A 24,143-nucleotide genomic window follows, 5' to 3' on the forward strand; every position below is an offset into this window, starting at 1 on the left:
TCTACAGGTCACACGTGTGTTTAAAAATAAAAGTACGTTTATATACGCGTATTATGTATTTATACATGTGTTTGTGTGTCTTCAGCATGGCGCGTGTGTGAACGCCATGGACCTGTGGCAGTTCACCCCCCTGCACGAGGCAGCGTCCAAGAACCGTGTGGAGGTTTGTTCCCTGCTGCTGAGCCACGGGGCCGATCCCACGCTGGTCAACTGTCACGGCAAGAGCGCGGTGGACATGGCCCCCACGCCCGAGCTCAAAGAGAGACTCACCTGTGAGCACGTTACTCTTATTCTTCTCTTCTACTGCTGCTTCCCGTCCAGATTTGTCCAGTGGAAACAAATGACGCTAATTTTATTTTGGTTTTGAGATGAATGGGGATTAATGCGTTGGGCCGTCTCCCTCCATCTTAGTCTTTACACTGAAATATTGCGGTTATTATGTTTCAACTACCAAACCAGCATAAATCAGCAAACACTATTTCACTTAACTTTTATTCGATCCCTTTTTGGATGAGGTTCCTACTCCCGAGCGGGTCAGGTTATTTATCTCTCTGATGAATTTCCTGTGAATTCCTTAGGTCAGCTTCTCAGACTACGCCTTCTGCGTCCGACTAAACTACACCAATGGGTAGTCTTTCAGGCAAGTGGAGCAAAAAACGAACCCTCTGAGCTCATTTTGCCCGAGCAGCGTTTTGAGAACAAAGTGCGGCGCAGAGCCCAGAGATAAAAGCTGCGTCCTGATCGAAGACGATGTCGCAAACCAGAACACGTCGGCAGATTTACCCATTCGAATCCTCGAACATACTAGTTTCTGCGCTCTCCCCCATCTCTTGTTTTGTCCTGCTCTTCCGCAGACGAGTTTAAGGGTCACTCGCTGCTCCAGGCGTCGCGTGAGGCCGACATGGCCAAAGTGAAGAAGACGCTCGCTCTGGAGATCATCAACTTCAAACACCCGCAGACCCACGAGACCGCGCTGGTGAGTCCTCCCCCCCCTCATCCCCCCATCCCTTTATCTTGCTTTATATAGCAAAAGATATCCCTCCCCATATTTACATGTAAATATCACCCAGATCACATTACAGCATGTTGTCTTTATCTTGTGTGTCTGGTGAATTTGGCGACATCGAGGTTATAAGATCAGGATTTTAGCAGCGCAGGGAAGCGAACGCTGTAGTCGTAGCGCGTCGTCGTGACTCGACCCGACAAGAGAAACGGAAAAATACGTAAACCAGAGCAGCTTAATTGGAAATCCGGCCGTGTTAATAAAGCGCAGTACGTGAGCACAAAGTAGGAAAGACGCGAACAGACTTAAAGAGCTGACACTAGGTGCAGAACGCAAATACGACACGATGACGTAACGGATACGCTAATTATCGCATGGCGCCCTCTAGCGGCGTTTCGCGAATTCCCACTGGAAGTCATTTGCGAAGGTGAAGTAGTGCGTGGGAAATGCGTTGCTTGGAAACGGCGCCGTATTAAAAAAAATTGGTTGTTTTTTTTAAATTATTATTATTAGTGGTAGTAGTAGTATTTATCTGGAATTTTACATGAAGAAATAAAGAATATGTTTGAATGGCTTTTCTCGTATAGTCCTTGACAAAAAAATTTGTGCTCGAAACGTCCTTGAAAGTCCTGGAATTTCATTATTAAGCATCTGTGCAACCCTGTTTCGACCTTCTGTGTGGGGGAAGAACAAAACAAAACGCAGGCACCTCTATGCTCATCTGCCGCTAGCAACAAGCTAGCCTGCTAACAGCGATGAGTGATGTATATCGACCTCTTCAGAATAGCTCTACAAACTGTATAGTCAGTGTTCTAGATTTAACAAAGCGAATAGGTCTGTATGCCGATTGATCTAAAAGCAAATACGTGTATATACAGCGTGAGCGCGTCATTTAAAGACAACAGAGTGCCTCTTTGTGTACAGTTCATGCTGTGAGCAGCCATGTTGTTTTGGCATCACTTGCCGAACTCGGAGTCGACGAGACCGTCCCGAGTTGGAATTCCCATCGGTGTGGGAGGTACTACTGCTCATCCAGTTTAGTAAAGATACTAGAAGCTTTTACCCGCACACTTTCTTATTAGTTTCTCTACGTAACATCTTTGTTCTTGAATAGGAAGAAAGTTTGCATGTAAACATTTCTGCATTTTAAACTAAAGCGGATGAGCAATAGCTCCGCCCTCGCACCCTCACCCACTCCCTTCCAGCCGGACTGTGCGTTGTTCTTCTTAGGGCTCGACGGGTATATTCACACGATCGCACCACCTAGAGAATCTGTGGATAATTTCCCCTCGTTTGATACTTTATGTTTAAACAGTGTTAAGTTTGCACGTCAGCTTTCCTTATGCTCTCTGCGTTAGCCTCACAGCTTCTAATAAGCTGCTTACTGTAGAGTCTGTGTCTCAAAACGGTTACTACGGTTATTTCCTCCGCATGTTAACGTGATTTTTGAGTTTTAATCGGGATGGCGTTTTGGTGATGTCGGACGTGATGTGTTGTCGTCGCAGCATTGTGCCGTCGCCTCGCCCCACCCGAAGAGGAAGCAGGTCACCGAGCTGCTGCTGCGGAAAGGCGCCAACGTCAACGAGAAGAACAAAGAGTGAGTGCACCGAGATGTTTTAGCGTTAACTGCTGCAGTAGTCAGGACTGCTCACCCCAGGACTCTTATTTCACAATCTACTCATGCAGAACGTCATTTCAGTATAACTTGGTATAACACAGAAAAAGCACGCGTTCCCCTTTCAGTCTGGTTCGTCTCAAGGTTTCGTCCTTAAATCTTCTCAGAGAGTTTTTCCTCACCACCGACACCTCTGGCTTTCTCGTTAGGGATCTAAATCAGGTTTTAGCGCAACGTACGCTTCCATCCAGATTCCATCCCATCTTTACTTCGGAGAGATTCCGCCTCGCTAGGATACTCTTTTTATACCCAATCACGTTAGGGTTTCCAGTGAACTTAATTAGCTGCAGAATGTTCCTCCAGCTGTTTCTTTTTACAAACGCTTACATTTCCAGAGTTTTGTTGTCCCCGTCCCAACGTTTTTGAGACGTGTTGCCATCAAATTCAAAATCACCTTCTTTTTTTTTTCCCGGTTGTAAAACGGTACATTTTCTCAGCTTGATATGTTTTCCGTGTTCTGTTGTGAATAACACATGGGGTTCATGAGATCTGCGAAACATCGCATTCTGTTTTTATTTACACTGTACGCAGCGTCCCAACTTTTTTGGAATCAGGATTCCTGCCAAGCTGCATTTGTGACGGTTAAAACTTCAACATTCCCCTACGAGCTCTGAACGGATGAATGAATAACGCTAATGAATACCGTTCCAAACGCGCAGTGAGTTGTCATTCGTGGATGCTAGGTTTACACACTCAGTTTAATCTCATTCGTTTCTGTCTTTCTTATTGTGTAGCTTTATGACTCCTCTGCATGTGGCAGCTGAGAGAGCGCACAACGACATCCTGGAGGTGCTGCAGAAACATGGGGCCAAGGTACACACGACACACACACACACACACGCACGCACGGACGGACGGACATCAGTGATCGTCGTGCATCACATCACATCATTTCACATCTCGGGCCATCTGGCCCGTCTGTACCGTAACGGAGCGCTAGAACACATCGGCAGTGCAATTACTCACACGTCTCCTCTTATCACACACACACACCGCCGCCCGGCACTCTGTGTACGTGGAGCTGTTGTTCTCATGTCCGCTGTCACCGTTTTCCATTAATAATAACGAGAGCCGGTGTTTTTTACGGGGCTTTACAGAAGAGACGGCGTCTAACAAAGCGTCTCTGTCTGAAACTAACGGATGAGACGTGAGTACAGAGCACGACTCTCTGATGACGTTAGGCCACGCCTACTCATCAGCGCGTGTGTACGTTTCGCTCCGTCGTAAATCGCAGCACACGTCTAACTCTACACGCACGCGTCGGTGTATAGGTGTGGGTTCTGCGGTTCCGCTCATCCGTCAGGATGGATAGACGGCGAGTCCACGAGCTTATTGCGGCTTTATTTTTAGCTGGAATTATTATAATTGATTGATCCCGTTTGAGCGGGAATCAATGTTTCATGTTTCAGCCAAATTTGACTTTTTTTTTTTTTTTTTTTCTTTTCCCTTCTTCAGGACTCCCAGTCATGCGAAATGAATCTCGAGCTTTAATGTACCGTCGTCAAGTTATTTATTTATTTATTGGCACTGTTCCACGGAGCGCCGGTTAAAGCCCATTTCTTTCAGACGGCCACTAAACACCTTGTAAAACTTGATGCATTTTTTTTTTTTGAAAGTCCAAATTTCAGCGAGTCGTTTCGGACCTCGTCTTTGGAACGAATTAAACCGTGATTCATTTTGCGGGCCGTTAGCAAAACAAACACGCTTTTCAGGGAACGCCCACACGTCCCGTCCCGTCACGCGTCGCTATACAGGCCGGTCCGTCGGGTCGGGTCGGTCCGTTTTCTCACCACAGGCAAACCCGCTCCGGAGTGCGTTCGCGATCGGGTCGAGTCCACCCGAACGACCGAGCGTGATCGCAATGTCCGCACGCGTCTAAACGCAGGTCCTGAAATAAACGCTCCGTAGGAGCCAGGTGTGAAAACGCCCCGGGAGAGGTCGCCAAGGAAACGGCTGATTTATAGCTGCTGGTTATAACGCAAGCCGTAACCAGAACTGATTCGTCTCTCGGACGTTCCACATCATCAAATATAACCGTAAAAATGGATGAGAATAAAACGTGTCCGTATTATTTAAAAGATAAAAAATTTGACATTTTTGGCAACTTGCTCTGGTATAAGAGGAACAAAAAAAAAAAACCTGTAATACCGAAAATCAACTTCCGGGCTGGTAAACGCAAGTCCGCTTCATCACACCACGTTGTTTCTCGCTATATTATTATACAAGCATGACGTGGAGATTTATTTCATCAGTCCTGAAAAGTGCTGCTAGATATTCCCAATGTGGAGCATCACGGATGTAAAAAAAAAAAAAATAAATAAAATGCATAAAGGCAGTTGAACATTATCATTGTTTTGAATGTATTTGAAATTACGGCTTTACTTGCAGCAGTGTGCGCTCGGTGCGCGTTACAGGAACGACTCGAAAACGACGAATACTTCAGCTGTGATGTTTTTCAGAAGGCCGGGATCAGATCGCAGGACATCTTCATCGTGCATGCGAGTTGTTTGTACCGGACAGCTAGTGACCCGAGAAGGAAGTTCTGTACGCTTTGTGATTTTAATGTTCGGATTTACTCGGGCTTCTGTCGTCGCTTGTAACGTCTGTGATGCGTGCTGTTTGTTTGCCGTCGTAAACATCGCAGGAGCGGTCTTTATCCGTTCACGTGCCACCTTGTGGTGAAAGTCGTGTCAGGATTCTGTTCAGCTGAAACTTTTTTTTTTTTTTTTTTTTGCATGCCGAGTTTTCTCAGCGGTAACTGGACACTTATCGGAGAGAGGTAAATCATTTAGACCAGCGGCGGTGCTTAAGAAACTGCCAGATCAATGCAGCTCTTTTCATGGAGCCCAATCAGATAAGTATGGACTGATTGGACAGGCATTCGGGCTCTGCTCAGGACATCTGTGCTGCTTTGCTGCACCGCTATGTCCCCTGCAAAAAAAAAAAAAAAACGTCCGCTTCCTGTTCTCTTGATGAAACGAGTTTATCTAATGAGCTCTTTTTCAAACTCGTTTTGCCCTTCTTTAACCTTGCCTGGCATCCTGGCTAGGCCGGCGCAGCGTCGAATTCAGCTGAGAAACGCTTAGCCAGCCTGCCCGAAGATTACGAAAAACGCCCGCGCTGTTTATCATTTCCAGCGTTTCCGTTACGTCTGAGTTCTGACGGCCTTGCGGGTGTTCTTACAGTCACGAGCGGTTTTTTGCTTAAATATTGGTAAAATATCGTCCTCGATAATCCCGTCTCACAGTGCTTCATGCTTATTTCCTGTTTGTCTGGCAGTTTTTACTACTTAGAAGTATTGCGTGTTGAAACGGAGCTAGTGGAGTTGTGTTTTCGCCACTGCAAGCCCGAGTTATAACGCTAGCATGAACAGGCATTGAAGAGGAACAGGAAGCATGGAAACGAGGCGGACGTTCTGGCTCGGTCGATATAACGGGAAACGAGGGAAAGCGGAAGTTTCGGTCGTTGTTATTGTGTTTTCTCGCAGAGCATAGTGAAGACCAGAGGATGGTTGAGCGCTGCAATTTTCCCCCGTGTCAAAAGCTTGAATTCACTTCATTTCACTTTTCTCTGTTTGAGTTATATAAACTGCCAGCGTGACCTGAGGGCTGTTTTTTCCCTGCCTCACTGTGATAGACTGGGTGGTGGTGAGTGGCCAGGCTGAGCAGAGTGTGAGCAGAGGGGTGTGTGTGTGTGTGTGTGTGTGTGTGTGTGTGTGTGTGTGTGTGTGTGTGTGTGAACAGATGGCATGGCAGTGTCGCACTAATAAGCAGACCGGGGAGCAGGGAGGTAAACACACTATTTAGACTCGAGTCGGCACAGAGAAGCGCTGATGTGGGGGGGGGGGGGGGGGGGGCGGGGGGGGGGGGGGCTCGGCTCGTTACACATGAGAGGGAGAGAGACCGAGAGTGAGGGGGAGAGGGAACGACGGAGAGAGCGAGAGAGAGCGGGAGGGGGAGAGACCGAGGGAGAGAGACCGAGCTGACTCCAGACCATTTAAAGTGCAGGGCTGCTGCATGAGCCCGTCCACCTGTCACTGTATTTACAATTACAGGTTAGAATTGCGAATCGGGAATGAATCTCCCAGCACACAATGTGTCAAAAGTTATGATGAAACTTTTCAGAGTCGCGGCTCAAGTTGGAGAAAAACCTGCACACACACACACACACACACACACACACACACAAACACATCCACACTGGTTTCTTGCCTGTCCTCTCTTCTCCATCCGCACAGTGCTCATAGTCCTTGAAGAAGAGCCGGAGTTGCCCAAGGGCGCGTCCGATTTAATTCACGTCCGTGTTCGTTCTAAAGTGGGCCGGCTTTATTCACAGTCCTGTCTGCTCCTGGGCTACTGTACCCTGCCACCGCACCTGGATTTACACAGAGAAGGCTGAGATTACAAATATTCAAATCCTTTTCTCCTCCCTAAATTACGCCTCAAGACAGCATCACAATGCTCTGTAATACTTTATTCAGATTGGATTAGTTTTTCATGGGGAGATGGGGTAATGAAATTATTACTGGAGTTTCTCTGCGATTGTAGTTCCATCTAAATAGGTTGTGTGAGTAAATTTTATTTTATTTAAGAATTTTTTTTTTAACAGTGTGTGTATATGTGTCTGTAAAGATTACCCTATGTTTAAGCTTCTTTAAAGAAAACAAGGCCAGTAGAAAGAATCCCAGGGTTTTTTTTTTTATATATATATATGTGTGTGTGTGTGTGTGTGTGTGTGTGTGTGTATATATATATATGTATACACACACACACACACATATATATATATATATATATATATATATATACACACACACACACACGCACGTATATTTATATATATATATATATATATATATATATATATATATATGTGTGTGTGTGTGTGTGTGTATATATGTATATATTTACACACGTGTATGTATGTATGTATATATGTGTGTGTGTGTGTATGTGTATATATATATATATATATATATATATATGTGTGTGTGTATATATATATATGTATATATATATATATACGTGTATATGTATATATGTGTATATATATATATGTATATATGTATGTGTATGTATGTAAAGATGTAGCTGAGAAGTGACACATCTGGGGGTTTTAGGAAAGTGTGGCTGTGTGACTAAGGATCAACTTGTGTAGCCACGCCCCCTAAAACAAGCTCATCTAATAAAGGCCACAACAATCAGTCTGAATTAAAATAGCATGTACGTATGGAGATTTTAGTACGATAACGAGGTGTACGTCGTGAAGATACTCCCATCTCTGTGATTTATACAGATATATCACTTATCTCATGTCCCAATCAAGTTAGTGCTGCTGTTGTGTGGTTTCAGGCTTGAGAAAGATCTCCAGGTCCATCCTTACTGAGATGTCATTTAGACAGCAACACTGAAATCTTGTCTTTTTTTTTTCCCTCTCTTTCTGTTTGTCAGTGTGTCATCACTGCTGCTAATTTATGCTAACATACATTTGTGTCGTTATAACCATACTGTAATTTCTGGTGTAACAAACAAACTAACAGATACAGGAAAAAAGTGTGTCGTGTGTGTCGTATTGCCACAGATGAACGCTGTGGACACTCTGGGACAGACGGCGCTGCACCGGGCGGCTCTGGCCGGTCATCTGCAGACGTGTCGAATGCTGCTGAGTTACGGCGCAGATCCAGCCGTCGTCTCGCTGCAGGGCTTCACCGCCGCGCAGATGGGCAACGAAGCCGTTCAGCAAATCCTCAACGGTAAACGCAACCACTCCACTCTGACAGCACGTGATACGTGGACATCAGAGGCTTGCGAACGCTCATAACTCCGCTTGTCTCCTGTGTAGAAAACATTCCAGTGAGGAACTCGGATGTAGACTACAGGCTTTTAGAGGCAGCTAAAGCAGGAGACCTGGACACTGTGAAGGTGACTAATGCACTCGTACATATAGGGGGAGGAAATACAAAACAGCACCGTTTTTCACTTAATATGAAATGAAGGTGTTCGGTTTCGTAATTACATGTTTGGGTCTAAAAGCAGTAATAAAAAAAATAAATAAATGAATTTTAAAAAAAGCAAGCTTTGAGTCAGACAAGATTTTGAATTAATATTAATAAGCGACAGAGCTGACAGATTTGTCGAGACATGACGTGGCGTTCTCATACGCCAAGTGTTCCCCCATGTTGGAGGACAAACATCTCTTCAAATGGAACGACATGTGTCTTTGGTGCAAGGTATATATGGTGTGTGTATGTATATATATTTGCTATGAAATCCCAAAACATCACCTCACTTTTTCTATTACCTTACTGACATTACAGCCAGCATCATTCTCTGCCACATTGCTGTAAGAGCCAAGGTACTCAGAATATTCCCTTCTGAACCAGTCGTCTTAAAGTCTCGCGTCTATCGTCAGATGTTGGGCTGGACCACTAAATGTTCTCACCCGGCCCATCAGATGAATTCACGCTCCATGACACACTCCGTGACTGTAACGGAATTGAAAGATGGATTGGAAAAAAAGATTCGTTCTTCCACTAGGTATCGAGCAACACACTCGCTCGGGGCCATAAACTCAGCTGCTGACAAAATGTGTTCATGATAACGCAAGATAAAGGTCTGGCACCTTGACAATACGGCTGAGCGATATATCGATATAATATCGATATCGTGATAAACGATTACGCAATACACTTTTCGGAGATCTCGTTGGTATGGTGATTTTTTTTTTTTTTATATAATGTTTTTTTTTTTTTGCGTTTTTAATCGTTCCAAATTAAACAGTACTGAAAGGATGCCGTCGATTTGACGTGATTTCCTGAAGACGGTCTTATGAAGCATGACGAAGCAGAATTTGAACTCATCACGCAGGGTTTTTGTACGCTGTCGAATAGGCGAAAGGATAGTCCCGCGGTGCGTGACACCGACATGAAGGAGGACGCGTGATGGTCTGGGGCTCTTTTGCTGGATCCAGAGTCGGCGACTTGCCCAGAGTGAGTGGCACCCTGAAGCAAAACTGCTCCCACAGCATTTTGCAGAGCCATGCAGTCCCCTCTCATATAGTCGGTCTGGGATTCATCCTACAGCAAGATAATGACCCAAAACATACCTCCGGGCTATGTCAGAACTACCTTGGAAGAAAAGAACAAGCCGGTAGGCTTCAAATCATGGCATGGTCTCCAGAATTAAACCCCATCGAGCTGGTGAACCGGACAGAAGGGTGAAAGCAAAGCAACCTACGAGTGCAGCACATTTGCGGGAACTTCTGCAACAGTGTTGGGAAGAATTTTCCAAACAGTGTTTGAGTTCCATCGTAGAAAGAACGCCACAGGTGTCTTCGGCCGTTATATCTGCAAAAGGTGGCTCCTTTGACGAGTTAAAAGTATTGATTCAGTTTTGTTAAACAAAAACGATTCCGTGATTTTTTTTTTTTTTTAAAAACAAAATTTTGGCTATATCTCCAATTGTTGATTTGTTCTATGCTTTCATTTCAGAGTACTCAGACATTAAATTGTGTAAAAGGTGTTGTTCTAAATGTTATGAGTGTAAGTTTTCTGTACGTTCACTCATCCTGTTGCGTTCATGTTTATATTGCTGTGTGTTTGTGTGTGTATGTGCACCGTCTCTGCAGCAACTGTGCTCTGCTCAGAACGTGAACTGCAGGGATCTGGAGGGACGTCACTCGACGCCGCTGCACTTTGCGGCAGGCTACAACCGCGTGGCTGTGGTGGAGTACCTGCTGCATCACGGCGCCGACGTCCACGCCAAAGACAAAGGGTGAGCGCGAGCTTCCGGGATAAAACGTCTGTCGGAGCACTACACTGTTTGTTTGTAACACATGAAAGGGTAAAAATTCTTGCTGCTTTAAATCACCAGTAGGCAAAAAAAAAAAATCTTTTCCTCATTATCTAATGTTTTCTTGTTTCCAAATTTATCACAGTGTCATTAACATACAAGTGTCCTTAGGATAGATGACTTCCTGTAGCGTGCTATGAGTTTCAGCCACAGAAAAAAAGACTCTTTAAAAAGAAACCAACCGAGACTGATTGTTTTGTGTGTGTGTGTGTGTGTGTGTGTGTGTGTGTGTGTGTGTGTGTGTGTGTGTGTGTGTAAGGAATAAAATACTGAGTTGTTGTTCGAGTAAAATATGGGCTGATGATGTGATGTGATCAAGTGGAGTTACTGTCACCATCCTGGAGTTGATTATTTGTCTATAACGGCACATCCCCAAGCGTTTTATTCCTCTTGCGCCACAGCAATAACAATCTACGCTACCAGTCAAAAGTTTGTGGACACTCGACTGAAATGTTTCTCATGAGCTTAAAAGCATTTTGATCTGAAGGTGTGTGATTAAACGTGTGAAATCGGTGTCGTAGATAGAAATATAATCATGCCGACGTATTCATTTTTTCATTAGAAAACTAACATTTTATTTTAAAATTTAAAAAAAAATTTTTTAAACGGACGACTCTGAGCGAGATATTCGGAAAAGCGGCCGATAAGCGTCCGGCGTCGGTGGGAACTCCTTTAATACTGTTTAAAAATCATCTCGGGGGAAATTCCTCAAGAAATCGGTCGAGAAAACGCCCAGAATACATTTCTGGAAATTCTAGGCGAAAAGGGCGTCTACTTCGAAGATGCTAAAATACTAAATTATTAATTTTAGATTTATTTTGGATCTTTTTTTTTTTTACTCACAACATAATTCCCATCGTTCCATTTGTGTTACTCCAGAGTTTTGATGACTTTATTATTATTATTATAAAATGTGTGGGGGGGGGGGTAAAATAAAGAATGAGTGTGTCTAAACTTTTGAGCGGTTGTGTATAGTTGATTAAAGAATGATCTGTTTATAGTTACAGTTTAAGGTTCTGGAACGTCCTTGAAACACACGAGGTCCTCTCATCACTTATACATTGTCATGTTATCATGGCGTTCTCTCATATCACATGCTCTTAAATAAAAAATTTCAAAAATGCAACTGGTTACAGAGAGAAGCATGAACTCCTCTGTAATGAAGACTGCCATGTCTGGGGGAGGGGAAAAGAAAGTACAGCTTTAACTCTGACTGTTATAAAGTGCTGACACTGGGACGTTAAACATCATATTACAGAAAGCTTATTTTAGTAGACTGGTGTAGAATCTGTCATGTTTAACATGTGGATAGTAGTGAAATAGTGAAGTTTTGGGGTGTGTGTGTGTATCAGAGGTCTGGTGCCGCTGCACAATGCCTGCTCGTACGGGCATTACGAAGTGGCCGAGCTGCTGGTGAGACACGGTGCGTCGGTGAACGTGGCCGACCTGTGGAAGTTTACGCCGCTGCACGAAGCTGCTGCCAAGGGCAAATACGAGATCTGCAAGCTGCTTCTGAAGGTGTGGTGCATCTCTCTCTCTCTCTCTCTCTCTCTCTCTCTCTCTCTCTCTCACACTCACACACACACACACACACACACACACACACACACTCAGAGCTGTGACTCAGCATCTCCTCCTGTCTGTCTGTTTAATTGAAACGCAAGCTTTTTACGGAACACTCGGACACAGCCCCGACCTTTTGACCTTTGCGCGAAAAGCTTCCCGGATCGCTCAGCTCAGGGTTTATTAGCGATGAACCCACTTTTATTGCTTTCCCGCTTTCATCCCCTCGCCGTAGCCCCCTTTTTTTTTTTCTTTACGGCTTCCGACCCGTAGAGGCCAGCGCATTTTAAAAGGAGCCGATATTGATGTTTTGATATTTATTAAAATGAGGGCTCCCGGTGGCCTGTTCGCATCGTAACATGCAGAGCATTCGGAAAAGCGTCAACCTGTTCAGAGCTCATAATCCTGTGCCCCCCCCTCCCCCGGAACGCTTCAATCTTTGACGTGAAAGCGTTCCGTGTCCGGCACGTCCAGAGCTTGTGACACGGTTCACGTTTTTGTGTTTGGCTGCGGTTTATAATTTTACGTTTATTCGTTTAGCTTTTCCGCCTTCTCGTTAGCTTCACCGCGCTTCTCTTCGGAAGGAATTCTGAATGTTCTTAATGTTATTATTATGATTTCCCCCCCCCCCCCCCCCCCCCTAAGTCAAAGGCTCGTTATGCTTTTCAGCATGGTGCCGACCCGACGAAGAAAAACCGTGACGGAAACACACCCTTAGACATGGTGAAAGAAGGGGACACGGATATCCAGGACCTGCTGCGAGGAGACGCTGCACTTCTGGACGCCGCGAAGAAAGGCTGCTTGGCTCGCGTGCAGAAACTCTGCAGCCCCGAGAACATCAACTGCAGAGACACGCAGGGGCGCAACTCTACCCCGCTACACCTGGCAGGTAACGGACAGCCTGCACACTTTCTGCAAAACAGTGTTTCTGTCTGACGCACAACGTTACCGTAAATAGCAGCGCTGTTTATTATTAAACCACGTCCCATAATCCCACAGCAGTCGCTGTCTAAACGCCGCTAGGTGCACTGTTAACCATAAAACAAGCAGTCGCCTCAGAGTCATGCCATTCTCATCATCTCTCCCTCGTGGTGTGGCTAGATAAAACAGGCAGAGGGGACATGTCCAATTAAAATTGGGCTTTTATCCTGAATTCAGCTCTGAGCAGGTCTCCTACCTCCAGGGTCACTTTGTCTTTCTTTTTCTGAACGCTAGATAACAAATTGTAGACTTTAGATCATATATTATATCCATTCCCACAGGCATTGGCTAGATCCGTGTCAGTGGCTTTAAAGGAACAGGGGGGAAAAAAAGCAAAAGAACCCAATAATCCCCCCAAATTTCCCATTCCCTCTAAATCCAGTGGATCAGCTAAATTTTGCTTCGTTTTTGCTTTGTACCTTGAACACCTACAACATGATCACCCACATTCAGTCCGGAGTGCGGGAGTGTGAGGAAATGATTATGCAGGGTGCTCGCATGAAACAAACGATCCAAAATATTTTAAAGGAAAGTACAGGACAACGTCGGAGGAAGTGCAGTGCAGGGTCGGAGGAAGTGCAGTGCAGGGTCGGAGGAAGTGCAGCGGGCGTGGGTGGAGGTGCAGGGTGGCGTCGGAGCGAGTGCAGGGCGGCGTCGGAGCGAGTGCAGCAAGGAAATATATATATTTTTCCACGGCCTTACAGCTGAAAAATGATTGGAATGTCTTAATGTATTTTGCTTTAAAGGTGAGTTTCTTTCACCTCACCTGTCCTTGCATGTGTTAGTCTGCATTCATGCCATGTTAAAAGGCTTTGCTTGTTGTCTTTAAATAGGAAACTAGTTAATGGGGGGAAGAAAAAAAAAATTACGAGCGAAAGCGTTCTCTGTAATAAGACAGTGAACCCTAAATAACCTCATCTCTGTATAATGATGTGTGGAAGGGAAAGGGAACAGACCCGAGTGGGGAAACATTTCAATGAAAGAAGGGGCTGTGTGATTAGCTGTGTGCGTGCGTGCGTGCGCGCAGTTGCATAAACTTCAAGCTGTGTCGTGTAACGATGGTGTTCATTAGTACGGGTCCGGCGATCTCTCTCTCTCTCTCTCTCTCTCTCTCTCTCTCTCTCTCTCTCTCTCTCTCTCCCCCTCTCTCCCCACCCCCCCCCCCCCCCCCCCCCCCCAGCAAATATACCGCGTGACTTGAATCCAGTGCGTTCTGATCATGTGTATAAATGTTTTATTTCCACAGCGGGTTATAATAACCTGGAGGTAGCGGAGTATCTTCTGGAGCACGGCGCAGACGTGAACGCGCAGGACAAAGGCGGCCTCATTCCCCTCCACAACGCAGCCTCATACGGAGTGAGTGTACAAATCAAACACGGCTGTTAAACACGCAGTTCCCGCTATCAGATTAGCTCCTCCTCCTGGCTGGGAAGTGCAGAACGAACAGACAACGTTGACAACACGTGGCTACTAGGAAAACAGATGTAGATGTGAATAATCTATACACACACACACACACACACACACACACAATGTGCTCACAAGCTTTAGAGTTTCCGTTCATGCCGCTAGCTACTGACTGTTCTGCTCATAGCTGTGCGCCGATGCGTGTGGAGTCTTTACGGCCTGCCAGGAGCGTCCCGGCTCATGCACTTTTAATGCAACAATCTGGTGCATGATTTGTTCAGGAACAGAGCTGAGTGTGAGATGATACCCTGTAGCTAGGGACAGTCCAGGCCAGATGACCGTGCCAAGCTCTAAACAAGAGATCGACGTTACAATCTTCCAAAACACGTCTGCGTGCGAGATGTTTATTGTACGTGATAACGTTACAGCAGACACAGCACGCTCAGAGCTGGATGCTTTCCTGCTGCACACTGATTGGCTGCAGGAGGATTGGTGCTTTTTGTACTTGTCCGGACACCAGTGTGATGGTGTCCATCCATACCGCTTATCCTACGCAGGGTCAGAAAGGGAGCCTGGAGCTTATCCCGGGGAACTCTGGGCACAAGGCTGGGGACACCCCGGCAGACATGCTAACCACTGAGCCACTGGTTTTGGGGGTGGTTTTTTTTTTGGCCATCACTCTGACATCATTTCCAAAGGAAACGCATCAACGTACGGTAGCAAACTACGTCTCCCAAGCCATTTAACAGAGAATATAAATTTAAAGAAGAGCCCGTGTGTAGAAGGCTCTAGCTGACTCCTACTCAGTCTTTCACTGTTTTCATGAAAGCCGATCGGGTCCACGCTGTTTGTGCGATAATCTGTAACACGCCTCATCACAACAGATTCTTCAAACATGTCAGTCCTTCTGTATTTCGCTCACGCTCCATAAGGACAGCTGTCTTCTAAAATGGCCCCTAGGCCCATGCCTCTCATGGATATAGCAGAAAGACCGAAGTGGTGGAATTAACAGGTTTGAACTTATATAAAATATATTTTTGGGGGAAAATTAGAAGAAAAAAAAAGACTGAAGTATTTAGTTACACGACTTACTTGTTTGCGAACCAAAAGGAATTCTCCTATTCCTACCATCGGACTTTGAGAGGTGTGGCCTAGAGGGGTGGGGCACCGCGACGCCAACGTGCTCAGTGTTGTCCAAGATGGCTGCCACACAGCGGTGTAATGATGAGGCATTGAAGCGAGGTTCAATACAATGCAAGAACAATACATTCAAACTGAATGCATAATACATCTTAATACTGTTCTTCATAAAATACCACATATCTTATGTGAGGTGTAAGAAGCACCTCTTTTAAACTTAATCCAGCCCACACTCCCTCCTCTGAACTGATCATCAGGATAAGCTACAGGGATTTACGAAACATGCACACCTAGCATATTCGCTTGTGAAAAATGCCAGAGGCTGGAAGATTCCCCCAAATCTATAAGGTCCGGTATGTGGGAACACTTTGGCTTGCTGGGTAACGTGACGCTGACGAGTGGAGGACCGAAACATTACAGCGTGCCTAAATGTTTGTATGTGGAGCTCGTCTCTCCGTCGCATTCAGGCAGCATTTCCCAGACGATTCAGTCCGAAAAAATTATAAATAATAATCCGATCCAAAAAAGAAGTGTCCTAAACTTGCTGCAGTGCAAAACTAAAGATCAAACCCCAGACGTGTCTAGGCACCGATTTTTTATTTTTTAATTTTTTGGCCAAATAATTCCTTTCACACCGTTTGTGCAGTGTGTTTCTGGTGAGGACACCAGAGCTGTGATTAGGCTGACTAGGCAACAGCTTGCTGATTATATAAGAGTCAGCAGGAGTCCCGGGGTGGGTCCGACAGGCCACCCAGAGGCTCTCGAATGCCTGTAGAAGGCCTGATGGAGGGCTGGTGGGTATCTCTAGCTGATCCTCACTGGGCCTTCCTTTGTTCCAGGCTGATGGAGTCCAGACTGTTATCCAACAGTGTTCACTCTAGCAAGTGACAGACAACCATTAATTTATGTGTTTTGAGTTTTTTTTTTTAATAATTCAGAGGTTTCTGAAGTTCCCCAGTCACACTATTATTTCCTACCAGTAATTACTGTTTGATGTTTGAATCTGGGAGAAAAAATGTTACCATGGTTTTATCGTACCATGTCATATACAACCTCTGTTTACGTGTGTGAAGTTGCCCGGTTTGCACCGATAAAAAGCCGTGGCTTTGTTGTAACGCAGCCGCTTGTTTTCTCCTCAGCACGTGGATATTGCGGCTCTGCTGATCAAGTACAACACGTGTGTGAACGCCACGGATAAGTGGGCATTCACTCCTCTCCACGAGGCTGCGCAAAAGGGACGCACCCAGCTGTGTGCCCTGCTGCTGGCGCACGGAGCCGACCCCACCATGAAAAACCAGGAGGGCCAGACACCACTCGACCTCGCCACGGTAATCACTTATATATGCATTTCATTCACAGGGACTTCAGCTCATACGCAAGGGCTTGCATGGCAGACGCTGTACATAGTATGACCTAACACATGTTGATGAGCTGATTTATTTTTTTTTAAACTGTTATTTAACAGAGGAGAAACTCATATTCACAGTTTATCTAGCATTTATGAATGGAGTCTCCAGTGTCGACGCTTTTTTAACAGTCAGAAAAGTCTTATTATAGGTAAGTAATTATAAGTGTATTTATAAGCGGTTAAAACAATGTGATGCACGTTTCATTAATAAATCAGAAATTGTAATTATTAGCAAAATCGCTGGGAAATACTGGCTGGACTATTTGTGTAACAGCATGGCCCATTGTGTGTGATTCCTTACGTAAAAACTATTCAGTAGATACAATTTTGCTCACACTAAAGCACAAAGAGGCTGCCGTGACCAGGAAAGAAGTCACTTTAGGGCAGGGGTGGTTTGGCAGTTAAGGCTCTGGGTTACTGATCGGAAGGTCGGGGGTTCAAGCTCCAGCACTGCCATGCTGCCACTGTTGGGCCCTTGAGCAAGGCCCTTAACCCTCTCTGCTCCAGGGGGCGCCGTATCATGGCTGACCCTGCGCTCCGACCCCAGCTCCCTGACGTGCTGGGGTATGCGAAGAAAAGAATTTCTCTGTGCTCTAATGTATACGTGACCAATAAAGACTCATTATTCTCCTTATTTAGTTTCTGTGATTGGGGTAAAAGCTATTTCTGATGGTTCTTTGGTAGCCTTGATGTCACTTTTACCAAATACGAGGTAGTTCTCCTACTTCAAATTGTACAGAATAAAATTCCAGGGGGAAAAAAAAAAAGAAATTGAGAAATCTCACTTTTAAAAACAAATATTGGCGGTAAATTTGAAACATTAGCTAGTTAACAGGTGTTTCTGTATTCAGTACATCATCAAAGCAGATTTGTATTTCTAACAAACTTCCAGAATGTGTTCTAAATAAACATGAGGTCGGATTGTTTTTAAAAAATGCGTCCAGGCCGCCGGGGCAGATGGTACTTAATCCCTGGATAGTTTCGGAACATTTATCTTGTCACACAGAGTACTTTAAAACCACCTGCCCCCCTCGTATCCGTTTGAGAACGACTGCAGGTGTTAGTATATCACATGCCCCTATACACACTGACCTTTCATTATTAGAGTTAAACACACTTCACCATAGACTAATTTGTCATCTTGTTTTTTTCCTTATTTTTATTTTATATATATTTATTCTCCCAGAACACAGCAAATACCATCGGTCTCATTTATGCCAGTGAAGGTTTGTGAGACATGTGTTTGCGTAATACAAACACGTGCTTTTTGCATGCCTGTAACATAACACACTGCTGTAAATTTTCAAATAACGACTCAAATTGTTCATCTTTATGTATGACTTTTCTTTATGTATGATCTTTATGTATGACTGTGCATCAAACACAGCCTGATTAAAAAGAAACAGAGCCAATTCGCTTTCTTTATCATGAATCACCAAGATAAATCACTATTTTCTAGTCATTTAAAATGCCCTAAATTGTACTGATGATTAAGAATGTATTAGAATGTAATTATATCTAAGGAATAAAACACACCATGATGTTATTGGAAAATAATCAACATCATGGTGTGATGAAGGAGTTACTGTTACCACCCGTGGTCGATTATTTTCCTGTTTTTCCCCTATAACAGCACGCACGGCAGTCAGAGTGGAATGAGTACAACGGCAATAATAAATTATATGAAATAAACCCCAGGATGCAAAGAAATTACTCCCAAAATTTTAAATCTAGGCCAAAATTATATCTAGACTAAATAGTGTTTACCAGATGCCAACTGGGCCATTCAAGTCTAATACGTACGTTTGTACTGACTGGTGAAGTTCCCCTCATTTGTACACCTTGCCAAACCTGTATTAGTTAAGGCTCGGGCTCACTGATCGGAAGTTCGGGGGTTCAAGTCCCAGCACTGCCAATCTCACACTTTTGGGCCCTTGAGCAAGGCTCTTAACCCTCTCTGCTCCAGGGGGCGCTGTATCATGGCTGACCCTGCACTCTGACCCCAGCTTCCTGACGTGCTGGGGTATGCGAAGAAAAGAATTTCACTGTGCTCTAATGTATACGTGATCAATAAAGACTCATCACTATCAGTCGACTCCTTTATTCAGAGATTAGTTTAAGCAAAGTACGATCTAAAGAGATTTTACAGTTTTTATTTTGTATAAATTTAAGCGTCATATTTAATAATATGAATCTTTATTGATGGACCTTTTTGTTTGCCATGTGAATAGCCTGGTTAATGACATGGCGTTAAAACTAACTAACTAAATAAATAAATAAATAACAGCACATCCCCAAACGTTTGATCCTGTTTGTACCGCAGCGATTTGCAAACAATTAAAAATGTTTATTTACGACGCGTCATACTTTACATCCATCACAGCTTCGCCTCTGACTGTTACAAAGCTGGAGACTCCTTCCATAAATGTTACACATCTCCTCAAATAAAATTAAACATCGTTAAACACACGTGTCCCGGTGAGCTGTTATATTAGAAGTGGTGATTTATTGGAATGAGCGCATTAATAAACCTGTGATTTGCAGCTGGACTATCGTCAGAGGTGGTGTTATAGAAAATGAATCAACACCTTCTGACCAATCAGGATCCAGAATTAAACAGTGCTGTGCTATACGGTGACGATGTACTGTCCTGCTTTTTAGAGATAGGTTCAATAATGTGAGTGTTTAACTCCAGCGTCTCCTCTGTGTCCTCTAGGCTGATGATATACGGGCTTTGCTGATTGACGCCATGCCTCCTGATGCCCTACCCAGCTGCTTTAAGCCTCAGGCCACAGTGGTGAGCGCTACCGTGATCTCGCCCGCCTCCACGCCGTCCTGCCTGTCAGCCGCCAGCAGCATCGATAACCTGGCCGGTCCATTGGCTGAGCTCTCTGCGTCCGGAGCATCAGGGCCTGCAGACGGAGCCACAGGGACTGAGAGGAAGGAGGGAGAGAGTGAGAGAGTGCATTTAACACAGCCTGTTTCCACCCGTTATTCACGTCAGTGTGTCTTCATCGTGATTTGGTCACGATGTATCCACAGTCCCAATGACCGTCTGCAGTAATCCATTGGATAATCAGGGCTCATTACAGATTAAAAATCAAAAGGAGGAAAAACTTACGTTCTGGTTCCGTTTCGAGTGCACAGGAATTTCATTATGTTTATAGAGAGTTTTTCCTATTACAATTATAATATACAATCTACAGTACAAAGTCTGAATAACTGTTGACGTTCCCAAATGCTGTGGGTGGGGCTAAACTTGCGTAAAGCACACGTTAAGCTTCACCGTGACCAATAATATAGCTGATGTCACTCGTCCCTCCCACACAGCTTTTAACAAAACTACGCATTAATTCTTGCGCCATTTCTTCGAGTCTAAGTGACATAGCAAATGAAGGTTACTGTAGAGAGTGAATGATGGTGTGGAGAGTGAATGATGGTGTGGAGAGTGAATGATGGTGTGGAGAGTGAATGATGGCGTGGAGAGTGAATGATGGTGTGGAGAGTGAATGATGGCGTGGAGAGTGAATGATGGCGTGGAGAGTGAATGATGGTGTGGAGAGTGAATGATGGCGTTGTGCGTGAATGATGGCGTAGTGCGTGAATGATGGCGTAGTGCGTGAATGATGGCGTAGTGCGTGAATGATGGCGTGGAGCGTGAATGATGGCGTGGAGCGTGAATGATGGCGTGGAGCGTGAATGATGGCGTGGAGCGTGAATGATGGCGTAGAGCGTGAATGATGGCGTAGAGCGTGAATGATTGCGTGGAGAGTGAGTGATTGCGTGGAGAGTGAGTGACGGCGTGGAGAGTGAAAGATAACAGAGGATAATAGAGTAGTAACTGATAATGATTAATGTTTATAATAAATATTTATTTCTGTTTTCTAGTTACCATTCTGGATATGAACATCAGCCAGTTCCTGAAGAGTTTGGGCCTCGAGCATCTGCGGGACATTTTCGAGAGGGAGCAGGTGAGAGGTCACAACTCGCTACCGAGATCTAAACACGGTTTTCAAAGCTATGCAAATGTAACGGCGTCGTTCGGCTTGCTGTCATCATGTTTCAGCATCCCCGCTCTGTCATTTCCATCCGTTCTCGCGGCAGTAGAGCAGCGTTTCATTGCTCTGCTTGATTGGTCCCTCCGCGATGCTCGGCGTCATGACGGGTGGAGGGCTGAAGGTCCTCGGCTCCGAGTTAATCACACTCCGGGTCTCGCTGGCCGCTCATTTACACATAGATGAAGGGGAACAGGCTCCTGCAGCGCCACGTGAGCAGGAAGCAGCCATGATTGTGTGGCTCTCTTCACTTCCTGCTCCTATTTCTTTTTCGTGTTCTGTTTATATTTATTGCTTTTTTTTTTTTTATTATTATTTCTTTATTTTACCATTTTGTAAAATTGTGTATATAAGATAGGATGTACAAATGTAAACAAATTATATATTAAAAATAGTCATCATTAAATAATAATAAATTATTCTTACCGTTGTTGTTGTAGTAATAAAAATAATTCGAATATATACAGTGTCTTCTACTAATATTGGCACCCTTGGTAAATATGAGCAAAGAAAGCTGTGAAAAATTGTATTTATTGTTTAAACTTTTGATCTTTTGTTCAACAAATTCACAAAAATGTTGCACTCATGGATATCAAACAATTGCAAACAAAACACAGGTTTATCCAAAAAATATATATTTATTTATTTATTTATTTAATTGTTAAATATAGGTGTGCAACAATTATTGGCACCATTTTAGTCAATACTTTGTGCTACCTCACTTTGCCAAGATAACAGCTCTGAGTCTTCTCCTATAACGCCTGATGAGGCTGGAGAATACATGGCAAGGGATCTGAGACCGTTCCTCCATACCGAATCTCTCCAGATCCTTCACATTTCGAGGTCCACGCTAGTGGACTCGCCGCTTCAGTTCTCCCCACAGGTTTTCTATGGGGTTCAGGTCAGGGGACTGGGATGGCCATGGCAGGACCTTGATTTTGTGCTCAGTAAACCATTTGTGTTGATTTTGATGTATGTTTTGGATCGTTGTCCTGCTGGAAGTCCAAACACGGCCCATTTTAAACTTTCTGGCAGAGACAGTCAGAGTCCATGATGCCATGTATCCTAACAACATGTCCAGGTCATCTGGCAGAAAAACATCCCCAAAACATTAAAGAGCCACCATCATATTTATCCGTGGACATGAGGTACTTTTCCATATGGCTACCTCTCTGTGTGCACCAAAACCACTTCTTGTGTTTATTCCCAAAAAAGCTCTATTTTGGTTTCATCTGAGCATAGAACCCGACCCCATCTGAAGTTCCAGTAGTGTCTGCAAACTGAAGACGCTCGAGTTTGTTTTTGGATGAGAGTAGAGGCTTTTTTCTTGAAACCCTTCCAAACAACTTGTGGTGATGTAGGTGACTTCGGATTGGAGTTTTGGAGACTTTCTGACCCCAAGACCCCAAAACATCTGCAGTTCTCCAGCTGTGATCCTTGCAGATTTTTTGGCCACTCGAAACGTCCTCTTCACAGTGCGTTGAGACGATATAGACACGCGTCCAATTCCAGGTTCATTCTTAACATTTCCAGTTGACTGGAACTTCTTAATTATTGCCCTGATGGTGGAAATGGGCATTTTCAATGCTTGTGCTATTTTCTTATAGCCACACCCCATTTTGTGAAGCCCAACAACCTTTTGCCGCACATCAGTTGTATTCCTTCGTCTTACCCATTGTTATGAATGACTATGGAAATTTGGCCTATGTGTTACCTCATATTTATACCCCTGTGAAGCAGGAAGTCATGGTTGAACAATTTCCTGTTCCTAGTCATTCAGGTGTACTTTAAAAAAAAAAAAAAAAAAAAAAAAGTCAAATATCAATGGGAAAATACTTCAAATGTACTTTGTCTTATACGAATTCATTGGGGTGCCAATAATTGTAGCACACCTATATTTAACAAGGATATTTTTGTTTTGATAATCCCGTGTTGTGTTTGCAATTGTTTTCATTTTTTTAAACAAAAGGTTAAACAATATAGACAATTTTTCACAGCCTTCGTGTTTACTCATATTTACCAAGTGTGCCAATATTAGTGGAGGGCACTGTGTGTATATATATTTTTATGCCATCGCATCCACATGAGCGTCGCAGTGTGCAGCATGCTCCTGTTGACGAGAGAATGAGTAACACCGCTTGGATACAGGCCTATCATAGCTGTGATTTACTGAAGTCGCCGGTGTATGAGAGAGAGCGGATGGCTGATCATGCAAGAAAGGAAGAAATGATCAAATCCGGACGAGTGCCACATTAGTGGCAGGCTGCCGCCTTATCTCGCTCGGGCTTAGCATCTCTCTCCTCTACAGGCTTTCATCTCGCTCTGCTTCTCCCCGCTGCATCCGTTAATAATAGATCTTCATCTGGGTGTGTGGGAGGGATTTTCATATAGATGACGAGAGGAATCTGCGATAAGGGTGTCTTCTGCATCACACCGTTTAATCCCCACCCGGCCATGTTATTGCGTGTATAATTCCGAGCAGGATGTTCGGCGTAATAGCATGTCGAGCAGTCGGATTTCTGCGTCTGATCGACTGTCGCTTCGTCTCGTAGATCACTCTGGACGTGTTGGCTGATATGGGCCACGAGGAGCTGAAGGAGATCGGCATCAACGCGTACGGTCACCGCCACAAGCTTATCAAAGGCATCGAGAGACTGCTGGGCGGTCAGCAAGGTCAGAACACCTTAGTCATTTAACATTGGCTTGCTTTTTTGATTATTTTCTAGAAATAAGCATGGCTAATCGAGTACTTATTATTTTATTTAATCACCTGATTTGAAATCTGCATGTTTGACATGAAATTAAAAACAGGTGCCAACCCATACCTGACATTCCACTGTGCGAGTCAGGGCACAGTCCTGATCGACCTGGCACCTGACGATAAAGAGTTTCAGTCTGTGGAAGAGGAGGTGAGTCATGATTCCTAACCTCGTTTGCAGAGTTTTTCCACTACATAAGGTACAGGAAGTAAGAAAAACAAACAAAATGCAAACAATTCGTATTGTCTTTGGTGCTGTTTTGGTCATGTTCTGTTGTATTCTGAGGGCTCATTACTGCAGAT

General features: G+C 44.4%; 1 protein-coding gene across 1 annotated transcript in view; it reads left to right on the top strand.

The window, feature by feature from the left end:
* Window positions 1–24,143, top strand: part of tnksa (tankyrase, TRF1-interacting ankyrin-related ADP-ribose polymerase a) — a 106,922-nt gene that overhangs the window by 76,043 nt on the left and 6,736 nt on the right. The window contains exons 8-22 of the mRNA XM_053688032.1: window positions 86–272; window positions 855–976; window positions 2,509–2,600; window positions 3,413–3,491; window positions 8,259–8,430; window positions 8,520–8,599; window positions 10,305–10,450; window positions 11,881–12,046; window positions 12,761–12,980; window positions 14,319–14,428; window positions 16,759–16,947; window positions 19,744–19,981; window positions 20,916–20,998; window positions 23,635–23,755; window positions 23,894–23,991. Of these exons, the coding sequence (XP_053544007.1) occupies window positions 86–272; window positions 855–976; window positions 2,509–2,600; window positions 3,413–3,491; window positions 8,259–8,430; window positions 8,520–8,599; window positions 10,305–10,450; window positions 11,881–12,046; window positions 12,761–12,980; window positions 14,319–14,428; window positions 16,759–16,947; window positions 19,744–19,981; window positions 20,916–20,998; window positions 23,635–23,755; window positions 23,894–23,991 (2,103 nt within the window). The remainder of the gene's footprint in view (window positions 1–85; window positions 273–854; window positions 977–2,508; window positions 2,601–3,412; window positions 3,492–8,258; window positions 8,431–8,519; window positions 8,600–10,304; window positions 10,451–11,880; window positions 12,047–12,760; window positions 12,981–14,318; window positions 14,429–16,758; window positions 16,948–19,743; window positions 19,982–20,915; window positions 20,999–23,634; window positions 23,756–23,893; window positions 23,992–24,143) is intronic.

This window comes from Ictalurus punctatus, chromosome 18 (genome assembly GCF_001660625.3).
Source record: "Ictalurus punctatus breed USDA103 chromosome 18, Coco_2.0, whole genome shotgun sequence".
In the NCBI taxonomy this organism is placed as follows: Eukaryota; Metazoa; Chordata; class Actinopteri; order Siluriformes; family Ictaluridae; genus Ictalurus; species Ictalurus punctatus.